This window comes from Aotus nancymaae, unplaced genomic scaffold (genome assembly GCF_030222135.1).
Source record: "Aotus nancymaae isolate 86718 unplaced genomic scaffold, 86718_ANA_hifiasm-v0.15.2.pri h1tg000072l, whole genome shotgun sequence".
Lineage (NCBI taxonomy): Eukaryota > Metazoa > Chordata > Mammalia > Primates > Aotidae > Aotus > Aotus nancymaae.
In genome coordinates, this window is record NW_026988487.1 from 4546775 (window position 1) to 4564969 (window position 18195).

The following is an 18195-nucleotide window of genomic DNA, read 5'->3' on the forward strand; positions in this document are numbered from 1 at the left end:
TACTTTCTTGTGTACTACAATCAGAATGGGCTTTTTGTTTCAGCAGATAGAATGAAGATGACAATTTAAGAAACATGAGTTACAAGTCGTTGCAGTTTAAAACTTTTTATTATCTCCTACAGGTTCATCTTCCCTCCTGTACAGTATTTTCAAACTTCCCAGTCATTAAAAAGAAGAATATTTCTCATGTTCATACCATGGATTTTTCTCCTAGAAGTGGATACTTTGCTTTGGGGAATGAAAAGGGCAAGGCCCTGATGTATAGGTAGGTATTATTTATGATTAAAAATCAGAGGTACCTATAAACTAGTTCTGACAATATGAGGAGATACTATATATTTCTAATTCTACAATTAATTATAGCATATTCATCTTGACTCTCATCTTCATTATCTTAATTTGTGTATTTTTATACCATAAAATGTCACTAGCAGAAAAGTTCACCTGGGGAATATATATATTTTTTGGAAAGCAGTATTTTGAGAATGTCATATTGAGGAAAAGTAGCCAATAGATTAACTTTTGCTAATTTGATAATTCAGTTTACTCCACTAGATTTAGTTGATTTCTTTTTAAAAGGTGTTTCTTTCCCTGTAGCTGTAAGCTGTAAATAAATGTATTAACCATAAAGATAACCAAAACTTACATGTGCTGTCCAGGTTCTTTTCTTTACCCAATATACTTGGCTATAAAACAGGAACAAACAAAACCTAATTGCATCATTGCTAGAAAATAGAAGTGACAAGGTGGATCTTCAGGGAGAGCTAAAGAGCTTTCAGTAGAAAACCTGTGATGTAAATCACAGCCCTCTTTCCTTGCTCCCCGTGTTGGTAGTGAATGCTACTTAGAACCCTTTATGTCTGTATGCTTTAGGGAATGCCTGCTTCCAAAATGAACTGAAATCGGGAGTGAAGAAAAGGAGAAATGTAAATTGGTTTTGAGCAAATAGTTGTGAAAGGAGAGTATACCAGACAATAATGTGGTTTTAAGTTCTACTTACTTTGAGAGGAAAATGGGTCATGCCAGGATAATGTCATCATCTCATTTCAGATCAGATTTGGTGTGGTTCTATTTCAGTTTGTATTTTATAAAAGGATGCAGATTCTTTTTTTTTTTTTTTTTTTTTAAAGACGGGGTTTCACCATGTTGGTCAGGCTGGTCTTGAACTCCCGACCTCAGGTGATCCGCCCACCTTGGCCTCCAAAGTGCTTGGATTACAGGCGTGAGCCACCACGCCCGGCCAGGATGCAGATTCTTACTGCGCTTGGAATTCTCTTCCAAATCCTTTGGTATTTTTATAACTGAAAATATCTTTTCTCTAAGACCCAAAGGCCATTAGATTTTTCACCAGAACATTGCTGTTTAGAATGAGACTGTTTCTGGCTATACCAGTAGCTGGGATAGACTGATGACATTTTTATTGATTATGTCTGATCAGGTATTTCATAAACCCTCATGTGAAACTTTGGAGTAGGCTTACTCATGTTATCTAAAATCTGAGATAACATTCAGATCCCCCGGACTGTCAGATGGAGGAGTCTGAACCTAACTGCCTGTGATTACTTACTTTTGCCACTAAAATCTTCCTAAGTGCCATTCTGTGATCTCATTGAAAATACTGTGGGTAATTACAAAGTTGTTTAGATGACTTATTTTTTACTTTTTTAGGTTGCACCATTACTCAGACTTCTAAAGAGACTATTTGAAGTAAGAAAACCCTTTTCTTACAAATTCTGCAGGTTTTAAGGTTACACCCATTGCTGTTAGTTGGTAGAAGCAGCACATTAGCTGAGCTTTGTTTCTCTGCCCCTAGGTTACTGCGTCTTTATTTAGAGGGGTGGGATGGAAGTAGATCGGGAACTGTCTAGCTGGACTTGAACCTTACTTGGGAATTTCTTTTTTTTTTTTTAAAGATGGGGTTTCACCATATTGGTCAGACTGGTCTCGAACTCCTGACCTCAGGTGATCCACCCACCTCAGCCTCCCAAAGTGCTGGGATTACAGGCGTGAGCCACCGCGCCCGGCTTACTTGGGAATTTCTTATCCCAAATCACAACAATCTGGCTCGGTTCTTCTGAGGTCTGAAATCTAATATTGCATTCGGTAATTGTCATCAAAATTGTAATTACTGAACATGTTTAATCCACAAAAGACTTAATAACACAGAGAGATGGATCTTCAGATATAGCTATGGCTGGTATGAGCTTAAATCCTCTTATCACATATATGTTTCTTGAGAAATTGCAAGCAATTTGGCCTATTTCACGGAGTAGATAATGGGGCTGGCCATTAGTTCCGCTGTCCCGTATTTAAAACCGTAGAACATCCGTCCCTTCTCTTGGCTTCCTTTCAGGCCTGAGATGTGGTGGTTCTGAGATTGAGCTTTGCAGTTGGCCTCTTCATCACACAGTTGACTAGTCTCCTCAGAGATTAATGAATGTTGAGAGACTTTGAGAATGCAGATGGATTTAATTAGGAAAAGGGATTTTTAAAGTTACAGGCATTTTGGGCAAAGCTTTAGCTAGGAGGGGAAAGCAGTGTAGCTATCCTGCCTCTGAAGATTACATTGCCAACACATGTTTGTTGATGACCAGCAGCTATAAATCGGGTATGTAATATATTTTGTTCTTTCCTCAGGTCCAGTTGAGTCACAAGAGAAGCCTGTCTTGATATATCGTCTCAGAAACTTTCTGGAATGTGTGATAATATTTGGAAAATGATTTATAGAGCCAGCTGTGCTTAAGAGCCAGTAATGTCTTAATAACCGTGTGGCAGCTTTTGTTTGAAAATAAGTGTATGTGGTTCTTCCCTCCACCCCCAACACACACACACAAACTCGGATGCATTTAAGACTAAACGTGAGAAATTGGAAACACCTGTCTGTAGCTAAAAATAACGTAAGCAGATTTTCTCATACTTCACAGCTAACCCTGATGGGTATTTTCCCCCTCCCTGCATAGATCTCTCCATGCTTCAGGGTATCAGCTAACAGATAGTCTCATGAGACAGGGAGGTCAGTCGGTTTGATAAGAGAGCAGTGAAATCTCACGTAGTGAACTTTGAACTTCCAAGTCTTCCAGGAAAGGTGATTTTGGAAATGAAAAGGCTTTTCTGGGCTTATTACTTCAAATCATTGTTACTGTTATTTGGAGAGAAGGTACAGTAAACCTGGTAGTCTTGTCCTATGGATTATTAGCCACAGCCCTTTCTGGAAATGTTTGTTATGTCATCTTAAATGTTTAATTTGGATTTCAAGGTTGACAGCTGGCTCTATAGTTTTCTTATAGCCTTGTTTGAAACTAGTTCTTACATTTCTTAGGAAGAACTGACACTGTATCATGCATTTAAGAAGTATTACAGGGGTTAGGAGGGTGTTATGAGAACTAAAACAAGTTTATGAGAACTAAAATCAAGTTAGGTCTAATAGCTTTCAGCCCCACCGTCTACTAAAACATGGAAGAGAGAAGTCAGGGTGGAGGAGGGAGTTTTTTCAGCAACAGGGAGTGGCTCTGCCCAGTGAAGTAATAGGTCCCAGGTCCTTCATGTCTTCAAGGCTCTCCTAGGTCCACTGGAGATGTGGGACGTAGAGCAGTCCAGTAGGTGTGGGTTATGTTAACTTAGCCCAGCACTTTTCTAAAAGAACATTTTCTCTTGAGATGAATTATTGCTGTCTAATTGTGGAGACCCTTCCCCTACTTCCTCCTTTTTCAGCAACTTTTTTCGTATTAAATAATGTTAACGCTAAAACCTGAAGTTCCTGAAACCAGTGGGCTTGTTAGTGCTATTTGGCTCTCCCATTGCTAGAGGGCAGCATTGGATCACATGAATAATTGAAGGCAAGGCTTTTGGAGCTTTCTGCTGTCACCTTGTCCTTAGCTTCACCTAAATCGTTTCAGAAACAGACACCAAGCTTATATGTGCTTATTTTGCCTGTGGTTTTCAGTTCCCAGAAGTGTGACAATTTATAGGAACTTACTGTAGAGAAAATGATGGAAGCAGAATCTACATTTTAGCTGTTCTTTGTTAAACTCTCTAGATCATTTTTATACTCTACTAGGAGTAGAATAAAGAATCCAGTTCTAATCTCCAAGGTAGACAGATGTGCTATTTGTTCTACAGAGAGATGCTACTAATTCTGTGTCTTGTATTTTAATGTTTATTTTTTCCCCCTCAATGGGAGTTGGGGATTTGAGTCAGGCTCTCATTGCGACTCCTTGTAACCGGTGCCAAGCTAATTCTTCAAGGAAATGAAATCCACAGCCATGAACTTCTTTACAGATTCTCTTCTGGCAGTTTCTATGACAGCTTGAAATGCATGCTATGGCTCATTTCCCTGTTTGGGGCGGGGGGACCATCTTGAGCTGTGAGGTGATATTTTGCCATCCAGAGCCACAAAGGATGTACTTGTGTATACTTTGAGTGATAAATTGACAAGTTGAAATCTTTGATGTATCCCAATCATCTCTCCCCCCATCCTCACTAATATTTAGTGAACTGAAAAATTTTATTAGTCTTTTGAAGTTTCCTCTGTTTAAACAAAGTACAGGTTGAAAGTCATTTGCCTTACTGATGGATGTTAAGTGTGTGTGGATGTGTGTGTTTCTGGTGAGGATATGTAACCTGTTCTAAGCAGACCAGCTGTAGGGTTTATAAGCATAGCTGCATCTCCAGTTTGGGGATGGGATGGAGGCAAGCAAATACCCATGAGGTCAGGTGCTTGCTCACACCTTTGAAGAGTTCTTAAGTTACTTGGGATGATACTTAAATGCATCTGCAAAGTCATTATGAGGGACAATTTCCTGATCCGCAAGGGGCGGGGTTTCAAAGGCAGGAGTTTCTTGGCTCTACCCCTCCATCTGGGAACCAGAGGCATTTCAAATGTAAAGTTCTTTAGGTTTCCCGAGCAGGCTAGGTAGAGAAATCCAGGTGGACTCCTTTGTTCAAAAACCTGCCAAAAGCTCTGGGAGGAGCCGGCTCTGTAGCTCAAGAGTTGTGAACCAGATAGCCAATCTGGTATCAAAGTCAAAGATCAATCACTCCAGAGGACGTTTGAAAGAACTCTCACTGGACGAGAACACAAGTAAGAAAAGAATAACTCCAGGGTTAAAACTCCGCTGCTCTTTACCTATATGGATATCCTTCTCCGGATTCCCCTCCCACAACAGTGTGGGAACTCTCTCTCTGTCTTTCTCTCTGCCTAATAAATCACTTTTCTGCAAAACTCTTTGGGGCCACGATATTTATTCGGTAAGCTCACCACGCTTCCGGGGCCCCTTTCCCCATTCTTCCAGGTAAGAGAGGCCAAGGACCTCATCAGAATGGGGAGGTAGCTGAGTATGCAGGCCTGCACCGTTACAATTATACAAGAAACAAAAGTATTTTCTATTCTTTTATTTTAAACAAATAGAGGCTGGGGCAAGAGACTTGGGGAGAAGGTAGGCTGTGGGGGTGTGGATAGCATTTCTGACCCCCTGGTGCTGTTATTGTGCTGACGTCGGCATATATACATAGAATCTCATATATACATAGAATTTCCTCTATGAGGAAAATAGTTGTCATTTTACAGGGAAGTAAGTTGAGGTTTCAAGAGATTGAACATCTTGGTCCCAAAGCCATCATCTTGACAGATCAGTGTTCCACAAAGCAGGATTTGCATACTCTTAAGGGTATGAGATACAGCCGTTTAGATTGTGGGAAGGAAATATTAGAACTTCTAAGCTGTGTAAAAAGTATTTTTGTTCTATAATGTATTCATCTGAGGATCATATAGATAACTTACAAACAGATATGGGGTTTTGGGGTTTTTTTTGGTTGTTCTTGAGACAGTTTTGGTCTGGTTGCCCAGGCTGGAGTGCAATGTCGTGATCTTGGCTCACTGCAACCTCTGCCTCCTGGGTTCAAGCAATTCTCCTGCCTCAGCCTCCTGAGTAGCTGGGATTATAGGCGCCTGCCACCACTCACAGCTATTTATTTTTTATTCTTTATTTTTAGTAGAGATAACATTTCACCGTATTGGCCAGGCTGGTCTTGAACACCTGACCTCAGGTGATCCACCAACCTCAGCCTCCCAGAGTGCTGGGATTACAGGCGTGAGCCACTATGCCCAGCCATAAACAGGTATGTTTACATTGGGGGTACATTCAATGTACATATATATATATATTTTTTTTTTTTTGGGACAGGGTCTTGCTCTGTCACTCAGGTGGGAGTACAGTGGTGTGATCGTGGCTCACTGCAGCCTCAAACTCCCAGGTTCAAGAGATCCTCCCACCTCAGCCTCCTGAGTGGCTGGGACTACAGAGGTACACCACCACACCCATCTAATTTTTATATTTTTAGTAGAGAGAGGGTTTCTCCAAGTTGCCCAAGATGGTTTTAGAACTCCTGGGCTCAAGCAGTTCACCTGCCTCAGCTTCCCAAAGTGCTGGGATTATAGGCGTGAGCCACCGTTCCTCCCTCAATGTACATTTCTTGTTAAAGGACCACTGGCCTAGGTGCCTGATTGTCATGCCAAACCTGACACATTTCCACACCCTGTCCTCTACTGTTCCCAAACTCTCTTTCTATGTTCCCTATAATGTTTAGCTTTTCCATTAACTGTCACACAAGCTAGGTACTTTGGACTGACTTTAAACTTGAGATTTTTCTCTACCTCTACCCCCCACCACAAAGAATAGTTACCAAGCAATATTTTTCTAATTTTTCTCTGTAATGAATAAGACCTAGTATTTAATAGCACAACAAAGTGACTATAGTCAGTAATAATTTAATGGTACATTCTAAAATAACAATGTAATTAGATTATTTGTAACAAAGGATAAAAGCTTGAGGGGATGGATACCCCATTTTCCATGACGTAATTCTTTTTTTTTTTTTTTTGAGACAGTCTCACTCTGTCACCCAGGCTGGAGTATAGTGGCACAATCTCAGCTCACTGCAACCTCTGCCTCTCAGGTTCAAGCAAGCCTCCTGCCTCAGCCTCCTGAGTAGCTAGGATCACAGGCAACTACCACCACATCCAGCTAATTTGTGTATTTTTAGTAAAGTTGGGGTTTCGCCATGTGGGTCAAGCTGATCTGGAGCTCCTGACCTCGGGTAATCCACCCACCTCGGCCTCTCAGTGTTGGGATTACAGGCGTGAGCCACCAAGCCCAGCTCCATGATGTAATTCTTACACATTGCATGCCTGTATCAAAATATCTCATCTACCTTATAAATATGTACACCTACTATGTACCCCAGAAATTGAAAATTTAATTAAAAAGATTGTTCTCTCTAGCCTACCACCATTTCCTCAGCTCTCTTCAGCTTTCACTTATCTAACAATCCTCTAACTGGTTTTATTACTTTCCACTTCCTGCTGCTCAATCGGATCTCCACATTATAGCCAGAGATTATTTTAAACATTTATTATGGAGAACTTCAAACATATAAAAGATGAGGCCAGGTGTGGTAGTTCATACCTGTATTCCCAGCGCTTTGGGAGGCCAAGATGGGTTGATCTCCTGAGGTCAGGAGTTCAAGACCAGCGTGGCCCACATGTCGAAACCCCATCTATACTAAAAAATATAAAAATTAGCCAGGAGTGATGGTACACACCTGTAATCCCAGTTCCTCGGGAGGCTGAGGCAGGTGAATCACTTGAACCTGGGAGGCGGAGTTTGCAGTGAGTTGCAATTTCACTACTATACTCCAGCCTGGACGACAGAGAGAGACTCCATCTCAAAAAAAAAAAAAAAAAAAAGGATGAGAGATTAGTATAATAGTATGCATCATCTAGATTCAACGACATCAGGTTGTGGAAATCTTTATATCCTCACCCACAAACTCTGTTTTATTTTGAAGCAAAGGCAAGATGTATTATTTCATCTGCAGTATATACAGAGATATGTTTTAAGAATGTAAATGTTAACATGCTATGCTTGCTTAAAATTCTTCAACAGCTCTTCTCTCCCACTCCCTAATTTCCTCATACGTAGAAAGGGCAGAAAAACAGACCTGCCTTGTAGGATGAGTTATGACAGCACCTGGCCCAGAACACATTCTCAGTGAATGTTAGTTACCGTCATTATAATCATTTTGACCGTGGTCAGCTGCAAGATGATGTTCAAGCTCCTTAGCTTCTTAGAAAGGCCTGTTATTTTGGTCTTTTCACATCTCTCCAGCTTTCTCACTCCTATGATGCTGCACAAATCTTGAGCTACTTGTAATTTCCCTGAGTAAGCTAAGCTGTTGTTCTCCTCCATGACTTTGTTTTGCTAATGTTTCTTCCTTGTTTTTTCCTTTGCTTCCTTTCAAACGTTGCTTATCTAGCAAGACTCAGTTGGAATTTCTTGTCTGCATTTTTTGACCCTAAGTGGTAAACTGAATGTACTTTTACTATAGTACCTAAATGGTAAACTGGGTGGACTTTTAGTATAATACCCTTTATTGTATTTGTTTATTCACCATTAGATGTTGTTCATAATCTCATGAGTGAAAAATGATTCCTATCATTTTATTTTATTTTACTTTTTGAGACAAAGTCTCTGTTGCCAGGCTGGAGTGCAGTGGCTCGATTTTGGCTCACTGCAACCTCTGCCTCTTGGGTTCAAGCGATTCTCCTGCCTCAGCCTCCCAAGTAGCTGGGATTACAGGCATGCGCCACCATGCCCAGATAATTTTTGTATTTTTAGTAGAGATGGGGTTTTACCGTGTTGGCCAGGATGGTCTCAATCTCTTGATCTGGTGATCCACCCACCTTGGCCTCCCAAAGTTCTGGGATTACAGGCATGAGCCACCGTGCCCGGCCAATGATTCCTATTATTATTTTAGTTTGCTCAAGCTGTGATTTTGATTTCTCACACTGAAAAATGGGCAACACAGGTTACATGATTTACATTGTTAGAGAGGTTTATGCTAGTTCATCAGGGAAAGCAATACTTTCCTGCCTCCACATTCTTGACATGTATTTGTTAACTCATTTCTTTCCTCCTGTATTTTATTCACCTTTGTGTCTCCAGCATTTAGTTCAATGCTTGCTCCATATATTAGATATATAATTTTATAAACTTAAAAAATATGATGATTAGCCGGGCGCAGTGGCCCACACCTATAATCCCAGCACTTTGGGAGGCTGAGGCAGGCAGATCACAAGGTCAGGAGTTTGAGACCAGCCTGGCCAATATGGTAAAACCCTGTCTCTACTAAAAATACAAAAATTAGCTAGGTGTAGTGGCTCGTGCCTGTAGTCCCAGCTACTCCTGAGGCTGAGGCAGGAGAATTGCCTGAACCTAGGAGGCGGAGGTTGCAGTGAGCCGAGATCACATCACTGCACTCCAGCATGGATAACAGAGTGAGACTCTGTCTCAAAAAAAAAAAAAAAAAAGATGACGATTACATATAGAACAAAAAGTTGGCAACAGAGTCAAACTCCATAAAACATTTGAGGAAATTATTCTGTTGGGAGGCGGAGGCGGGTGGATCATGAGGTCAAGAGATCGAGACCATCCTGGTCAACATGGTGAAACCCCGTCTCTACTCAAAATACAAAAAATTAGCTGGGCATGGTGGTACGTGCCTGTAATCCCACCTACTCAGGAGGCTGAGGCAGGAGAATAGCCTGAACCCAGGAGGCGGAGGTTGCGGTGAGCCGAGATCGCGCCATTGCCCTCCAGCCTGGGTAACGAGCGAAACTCCGTCTCAAAAGAAAAGAAAAAAAGAAAGAAAAATTATTCTCAACCAAATATGAGTGAGCAAGGCCTGATGCAGACTCTCAAGAGATCCTGAGAACATGTGCCCAAGGTGCTTGGGTTACAGCTTGATTTTAGACATTTTAGGGGGACAGAGGTGTGAAAGGAAAATAAATCTTGGGACCCCAAAATCACTAAGCTGAAGGGAAAAGTCAAACCGGGAACTGCTTAGGGCAAACCTGTCTTCCATTCTATTCAAAGTCATCCCTCTGCTCACTGAGATAAATGCATGTTTGATTGCCTCCTTTGGAATGCATAATCAGAAACTGAAAAGAATGCAACCATTTGTCTCTCGTCTACCTGAGACCTGGAAGCCCCCTCTCTGCTTCAAGTTGTTCTGCCTTTCTGGACTGAACCCACGTACCTCTTACATATATTGGTTGATGTTTCATGTCTCTCTAAAGTGTATAAAACCAAGCTGTGCCCCAGTCACCTTGGGCACATGTCTTCAGGACGTCCTGAGGCTCGGTCACGGGTGCGCATCTTCAACTTTGGCAAAATAAACTTTCTAAATTAACAGAGACCTGTCTTAGATACAAGCAGACATCAGTGGGTATACACGTAAGGTATATATTGGTTGGGTCTGGAATGGTTGGACAATTTGAAGGGCTGGAGGGTTTCCAACTTGTAGGTGGATTGAAAGATTTTCTAGCTTGGGTGCAGTGGCTTATGCCTGTAATCCCAGCACTTTGGAAGGCTGAAGCGGGAGGACTGCTTGAGCCCAGGAGTTCAAGACCAGCCTAGGCAACATAGTCAGACCCTGTCTCTGCAAAAAATTTTAAAAATTTAGCCATGTGCCGTGGTGCGTGTCTGTAGTCTCAGCTACGTGGAAAGTGGGAGGATAGCTCGAGCCCAAGAATTCGAGGCTGCAGTGAGCTACTGCACTCCAGCCTGGGTGACAGAGTGAGATCTTGTCTTTCCTCCTGCATCGTCCTCCGCCCGCCCCCCAAAACCCCAAAGATTTTCTGATTGATTGGCAATTGGTTGGAAGAGTTAGGTTATTATCTAAAGACCTGAAATCAATAAAAAGCAACGTTTGGGTTAAGATAAGGTGTTGTGGAAACCAAGGTTCTTATTATTGCAGACGAAGCCTCTAGGTAGCTGGCTTCACAGAGAATAGATGGCAAATGTCTCTTATCAGACCCATAAAGGTACCAGACTCTTAATTAAATATCTCCTGGATCAGGAAAAGACCTGGAAAGGGAAAGGGATTCTCTACAGAATGTGGATTTTTCCTAAAAGAGAGAGCTTTGCAGGGCTATTTCAAAATATGTCAAAGAAATATATTTTTGGGTAGAATATTTGAATTCTCTCAGGGCCTGCTATCTGTCATGTGATGCTATACTAGACAGGTCACAATTTGGTATCTTATTGTTACAAAGAGTCTGTTTTATCAGTCTTAAGATCTCTATTTTGATGATAATGCTGGTCAGCTGTGCCTGAATTCCATAGGGAAGAGGGTATACCGAGGGAGGTTCAGCCTCCCTTCCTATCATGGCCTGAACTGGTTTTTCAGGTTGACTTTGGAAATGCCCTTGGCTGAGAGGTGGCTGTCCATTCAGTCATCAGTTGAGGGTTTAGAATTTTATTTTTGGGTTACAGAGTGAATATGAGGTGAGGGCTAAAAGCACATTTTCTGAATCCCATGTCAAAATACATGGACTAACTGGGGATTTTTGTGCCATTTTCAGATGTAAGATGCTGTCTTGGAGGCAAGGTATGAATGTAGAAAAGATGAAAATTTTGTGTATTTTGATGGTTTGTACAGAGAGCAAGTCAGAATATTTGGAATTGGGACTCTTTGGGGTTTTAAATTATAAAGAAGAGCATAAGAGGGAATGTTGAGGCATAAGGAGAGATGAACTGTAGGTAGCTGTAGGCAAAATTCAAGTCAGTTTTTAAAATAGATGATGAGTTGAAAATAAACCATGAAACTGAATTAGCTAGCAGCTGGCAAATGCATTTTCTCATTGACAGCCAAACAGTGATAAAATTCCCTCACTGTAGATCCTACCTCCCTTTCAGAAAGCATATAGGGGCTTGCCATAGTAAAATAAAATCAAATTCCCAAAAGTTCTAGTAAGTTTATATGCTGCCATTTTTATATGCCGTCATTTTTATATGCCTCCTGTTCTCCCCCAAATCCTTGCTTCCTCAAATGCAACATCTTCCTTCTACTGCCCTCACCTTGGATTTTCTAATCATCCATCCACCCACCCATCCCTCCTCCCCTCCACCCAATGAGAATCAATGGAGTTCCTGTGGATGTCAGGCACTATGTGGTTCACGCTGGATTCCCAGCACTCAGAGAGGCAAAGTCATAGATTAGTTGATTACAGGTTGGACAAACATGACCAAAAGAGAAAGGCATAGTGCTTTGGGAACATAGGGCAAGGAAACAGTGAGGAAGGAGACCCAAGCATCCAAGATCACCTCCCCCTTGACTTCCACACTGCATTTCAACAGAAGAAAAGGCTGACTGACTGGCGCTTCCTAAATCGCCTTCCTATAGATAGCAGGCATAGTATGGGGGAATCTCTCCAGAAGGCATTGTTTTAAAGATCAAATCCCCACCCCACTCCTCCTCCATCGACCAAGACCCTTTCCCATGTAATTTCTAAAACTGTAAACACAAGACCCTTTCACATGTAATTTCTAAAATTGTAAACCCAAGACCCTTTCACGTGTAATATTGAGAGTTGTAAACCTTTATAAAGGCAGAGCTTCTCTTTGTTAGAGGAGCGTGGCTGTTAAACATGTCGCCTTGCTCCCGGCTGAAATAACCTCTTCCTAATTCGGTGTCCAAGAGGTCTGTTTCTCACAGCCCCTCTTGCTTCAACAGGACCTGGTCTGAAGGGTCCTAGAAGTCTTCCTGAGGAAGCCATTTTTAAGCTGAATTCAGAAGAGTGAGTAGAAGTTAGCCAGGAGTATTTCATCTTAGCGCCCTCGCCTTGTCCCATTTCTCCCCAGGCCTGCCCTCCCTTGTCCTCTGGAATTCCTTGTCCTACTGTGAAAGCTCCCTGTGCATTTATTGACTGCTGCTCTTTTTGGATCCCTGGGTTCTCCCTGAAGCTCCTGGGACTCCAATGGGCCTCTCCTCTTTGATGGCTCTGCCCGCCTCCCCATTTGGCAACAGAATGCTCTTGTGGGCCGAACGTGGTGGCTCATGCCTGTAATCCTAGCACTTAGGGAGGCCACGGTGGGCAGATTTCTTGAGCCCAGGAGTTCAAGACCAACCTGGGCAACATGGTGAAACCTGTCTCTACAAAAAAAAAAAAAAAAAAAAAAATTAGCCAGGTGTGGGTGGCACACACCCATAGTGCCAGTTAATCTGGAGGCTGAGCCCAGGAGGTCAAGGGTACAATAAGCTGTGGTCACGTCACTGAACTTCAGCCTGAGTGACACAGTGAGACCAGGTCTCAAAAAAAAAAGAAAATTGCTACTATGACTCTTCCTTCTTACACAGTGCTCTAATATGACTTTTTAAAGGACATGGTAATCATTTTGTCTTATTTCCATGGGGTAATCATTTTGTCTTTTAACTTTTCTTATCATAGCATTGCTACATTGATAAGGCATTTAGCACTGGGTCCAGCACAGGGTAAGCTCTTCATATATATTACTCCTACTATTATTTTTAAAAGACTCTGACAGTACATTGGATATACCAGGACCTTCATAACTGCTGACTCTTCTCCCTTTATCCCAGTGCTCATGGGCCAGGCAAGGCAGAGAAGATAGAGTTGTAGGAATCAAATGTTTACTGAGTACCTTAGAGGTCGTGTGGTTCTGACAGTGGGAAGGCTGTGTCCAAGGTTACATCACTTGTTAATTAATGTTAGAGCTGGACTTGGGATCCAGGTCTTCATACTTGAGCATAGGTGTCCTGATTTGTGCTTTAATGCTCTCTATGACAGTACCCCATGCTCTTCCAGTCTCTTTGGGGTCTCTGTCTTTTATCACTAGAAAGTGAGAAAGGCCTTGACTCTGTGCTCTAAGAAGTCTTTTTTTGTCTCCTCTGCAAAAAGTGGTCTATCTGATGTAACCCCAGAAACGGAATTTTCTCCAGACAGCATCCCTGGCTGTCTTTCAGGGATGCGGTGGGGTTGGGGAAGGATAAAATGCCCCCTCCTGCTACTTACCAGAGTCTGTCTCATCTGAGCATTTGGAGGACCTATATCCTGGAATCTCCCTACATTCCTCAATCTTTGCTTACAAGTGTGCTTGAAGCATCCCTCTGCTTCGCTTCTGGAGGAATTGCCTTGTAGGCAACAGTTCATTCCTACGGCCATCTTCTGTTGTAGAGTTTTAAGTACACAAGGTCCTTCTAGAGATGTGTTCCAGGAGGCAGCATAGCATCAGAGTTAAGAACACAGAACCTGGAGTCAGTCTACTTGGGTTTAATGTCAGCCTTAACTTGGGCAAATTATTTAAACTCTCCAAGTCTCAGTTTCTTCACCTGTAAAAGAGGGACAACAATCAAGGCTACTTCAGAGGGCTGTTGGAGATTTAAGAGGTGCTACGATATATAAAGCAGATGGCCCACTGTCTGGCACATAGCAAGCATTCAATAAATGCCAGCTGTTATTATTTTCTCATCTGATCCCTACAGCAGCCTTGGGAGATAGTCAGGGCAGGTGTTATTTTTTATTTATTTTTATTTTATTATTATTATTATTTTTAAAGATGGGGTTTTTACCGTGATGGCCAGGCTGGTCTTGAACTCCGGACCTCAGGTCATCCACCCACCTTGGCCTCCCAAAGTGCTAGGATTATAGGCGTGAGCGACCGCGCCGGCCTAGGGCAGGTGTTATTAACCCTTCCGTACCCCTGGGAAGACTGAGCTTCAGAAACGTTAAATGACTTGATCTGAGGTCACAAAGCCAGTGAATGGCAGTCAGGACCAGAGGTGGCCTGACTCTGAGTTCAGTGTACCTTCTCCCTCTGAGTGGCCTCTGAAATGAATTGTACTTCCCTTGGGGACCTGCCTGACCGACTTTCATGTCTGTGAATTCTCTTTCCTTCCAGCTTCTCCTCCTCTTGTCAGAATTCTGCCTGGTGTTAGTCTCCAGAAACCCACCAGTCTCAAAACGCTACCTATCTCTGTGAGGCCAGGATGCAGACCTCACAGGAGGATTCAGGAGGGCTACTCAGTCACCGGGAGGCTGGTGAGTTCCTGCTCATGCAGTGAGAGCATTGAGCCTTCAGCTGGGATTTAACTTAGTCGTCTATTGGGTGAAATTACGTTGAGTCCCTTCAACTTGAAATAAAATCTAACATATGTTTGTGCACTTGAAAATTGCCGAATGATTCAATTTTATATGAAATATTGTAATATATATATGATATTACTGAAAATATACTAATGAGTTTTTACTCGCATTTTATACAAAGGAAAACTTCTTATGCAAGGCCTCTGGGCTTCTTGCTTCTATACGTTACCAAGAACATTCCATTTTGTTGAATAAAAGCATTGAGTTTCATTCTTCTTCGTTGTCCGATAGGTTGGCAGGGTGGGACTATTGCTTGCTTATTTTCTTGCCTCTTGAGTATTCATTCCTGAAACGAAGGGCTGTTTCACTTGTTGACTGGGTGAGGCTGGGTAAGTTGCTGAACCTCTCTCTGAGCCTCAGGTGCCACATCTGAAATGATGATTCTTACCTCACAGACCTGTGTAAAGGATTCAATGAGTTGACATACTGTAAAGAGCCTTGCATAGCACTGTCCTTGACATTTAGTAGGGGCTTGGTCAGCCTGAGTTCATCTTATGTGTTTATCTCTGTCCTTCACATTTATTCATTCATAGTAACATTCGTAACTCCATTTGCTCCCAAACCTGTGAGGTACATGGGACCAGCATGAATTTGAAATAAAGATATGGCTAAATTGCCTTATAAAAACCTTTATCAGTTTATACTACCATCAACTCTGTGAGTGAAAGTTCTCAATTTATTTAAGCATACTTCCACTGTTTTTATTGAAAAATAAAACACAGATACAAAAACCCACACCTAACAAATACACAGCTTAATGAATTATTGTGAAGTGAATACCACCCGAGATAAGAAATAGAACTCTGCCACCCACCCCAGAACGTGTGCCCCTTTCCCTCATCCCAATTGCCTACCCATCTCTCTGTAAGTAGTCACTCTCCTGACTTTTGTAGAAATCATTTACTTGCTTTTTAAAGTTTTTTTTATAGTCCAAATGTGCATCTCAAGATACTCTAATCTTGCTCATTTAAAAAAATGTGGTAATTTTTTAAAGCCTCTATTATTCTGTAAATTCTTCCTCTATCTCTTTTTTTTACTTTACAATTTACCTCTAGAAGAATTCAGGCCATTCAGCTTGTAGAGTTTCCTACAGTCTGGGTTTTGCTGATTGCATACTCATGGTGCAGTTAAACATATTCCTCAGTCTTCTGTGTTTTCTACAAATTGGCATGTAGTTCAGAGACTGGATTAGAACTCAGGTTCAGTCTCTTCGGGAAGATACAGGCATGGCCATAGGAAATGGATGATATCTAATGGTGTCTTTATTTTGTGTTTATAACCATTCATATGTACTTTACTGAGGGCTGCAGAATGGTGATATTCTATCATTTCTTTTCCACTTGTTAGTTGGAACACTTTTATAAAGGGAAACTCACCCTTGTTTGTTATTTGTTTACCCGGTGGCACAGTTCCTATAGGAAAGGCTAGATTAATGCTGGAGTTTTCACCCTTTACCTACCAGTTTTCAAGACAATGAATTAGTTCCCTATCATCCTCTGAGAGTGACCAATCATTTTTAAAAATATCATTATGAATCCATAGGTTTAAATATATTTGATGGGTTTTAGTCTATTGCAAGCTTGTCTAGCTTGAGGCCCCTGGTCTGCATTGCAGCCCAGACAGCTTTGAATGTGGCCTAACACAAATTTGTAAACTTTCTTAAAACATTATAAGATTTTTTTGTGATTTTTTTTTTTTTTTAAGCTCATCAGCTGTTGTTAGTGTTAGTGTATTTTGTGTGTGGCCTAAGAGAAGTCTTCTTCCAGTGTGGCCCAGGGAAGCCAAAAGATTGGGTACCCCTGGTCTGTTGCAATTATGATCATTGAAGCTCAAGTTATCCCCCATCTTTACTCAGTGGAAGATTCTTCAGGTTTGATCCTAAGTCCTTTTGACATGACCGTAGTGGTTTTTTATAGTTTCCTTATTATTGGGCAGGAGGAAGTGTTCCAGACTCATGTTGTATATTTCCTGCTCGAGTCATAGAATGAACCATTTCTCTGAGAATCACTGGTTTCTTTGGATAAGAAATTGTGATGGTTAATACTGAGTGTCAGCTTGATTGAATTGAAAGATGCAAACTATTGTTCCTGGGTGTATCTGTGAGGGTGTTGCCAAAGGAGATTAACATTTGACACAGTGGACCCGGAGAGGCGAACCCACCCTCAATCAGAATGGGCACAGTCTGAGCTCAATCTAATCAGCTACCAGCACGGCTAGAATAAAGCAGGCGGAAGATGGAAAGAGCGGACTTGCCAAGTCTTCCGGCCTTCGTATTTCTCCCGTGCCAGATGCTTCCTGCCCTCCAACATCAGACTCCGAGTTCCTCAGCTTTTGGACTCTAGGACGCACACCACTGGTTTACCAGGGCTTTCCGACCTTTAGCCACAGACTGAAGATTGTGCTTTTGGCTTCTCTACTTTCAAGGTTTTAGGACTCGGGCTGACTTCCTTGCTCCTTAGCTTGCAGATGGCCTATGGTAGGACTTCACTTTGTGACCGTGTGAGTCAGTACTCCTTAATAAACTCCCCCTTATATATACATCTATCCTATTAATCCTGTTCCTCTAGAGAACCCTAATACAAAATTGTACATCAAGACCATAATCTGCTAGTGATGTTCATTACTACTGAGGCTGGGTCTTCTATCTAGACCTTTTCAATAAACAAAACTGCGGGGACGTGAGGTAAGGAATTTATTTCATGTTGACAACATTTGTCTGTGCCTTTTATAATTGAAGATCAGTTTTACTGGATATAAAATCTTTGGCTCTTTCTTTCCTTGGGCATCTTAAATATGTGAATTCCATTTCCTTTTACCATAAAGTATTGCTGTTGAAGAGTCTGATAATAAGCTGAATTTCTTTTCCTTCTTAAATCATGTACTCTAATTTTCTTTATAGCTAAAGACTTTTATTCAAAGTACAGTAATTTTACCAGAATGTCTTGGTACAGGTCATTCTGGGTAAATATTCTCAGGGATGAGGTCTGCTTTTTTAATATGAAGTTTGAAATCATTTTGTTACTTCAAGAAAGTTTTCTTGAATTATAGTTTTTAGTGTCTGTTCTGTTCACTTGTTTCAGTTTTCTTTAGAGACTTTATTATCTGTATGTATGATCTTTTCCTGTCTTCAATATTCATCAGTTTCTCTTGAGTTCTATTTATCTCTTCATTTTTTTGTTAAGATTTTTTTC

General features: G+C 41.5%; 1 protein-coding gene and 1 long non-coding RNA gene across 2 annotated transcripts in view; both read left to right on the top strand.

Moving 5' to 3' along the window:
• UTP18 (UTP18 small subunit processome component) overlaps positions 1-4090 on the top strand; it is a 31998-nt gene extending 27908 nt beyond the window's left edge. The window contains exons 12-14 of the mRNA XM_012463579.3: positions 123-265; positions 1669-1707; positions 2638-4090. Of these exons, the coding sequence (XP_012319002.2) occupies positions 123-265; positions 1669-1693 (168 nt within the window). The 3' untranslated portion in view covers positions 1694-1707; positions 2638-4090. The remainder of the gene's footprint in view (positions 1-122; positions 266-1668; positions 1708-2637) is intronic.
• Positions 4091-14510: 10420 nt separating this feature from the next.
• LOC135270967 (uncharacterized) overlaps positions 14511-18195 on the top strand; it is a 75536-nt gene continuing 71851 nt past the window's right edge. The window contains exon 1 of the long non-coding RNA XR_010339124.1: positions 14511-14899. This is a non-coding gene — a long non-coding RNA (uncharacterized LOC135270967). The remainder of the gene's footprint in view (positions 14900-18195) is intronic.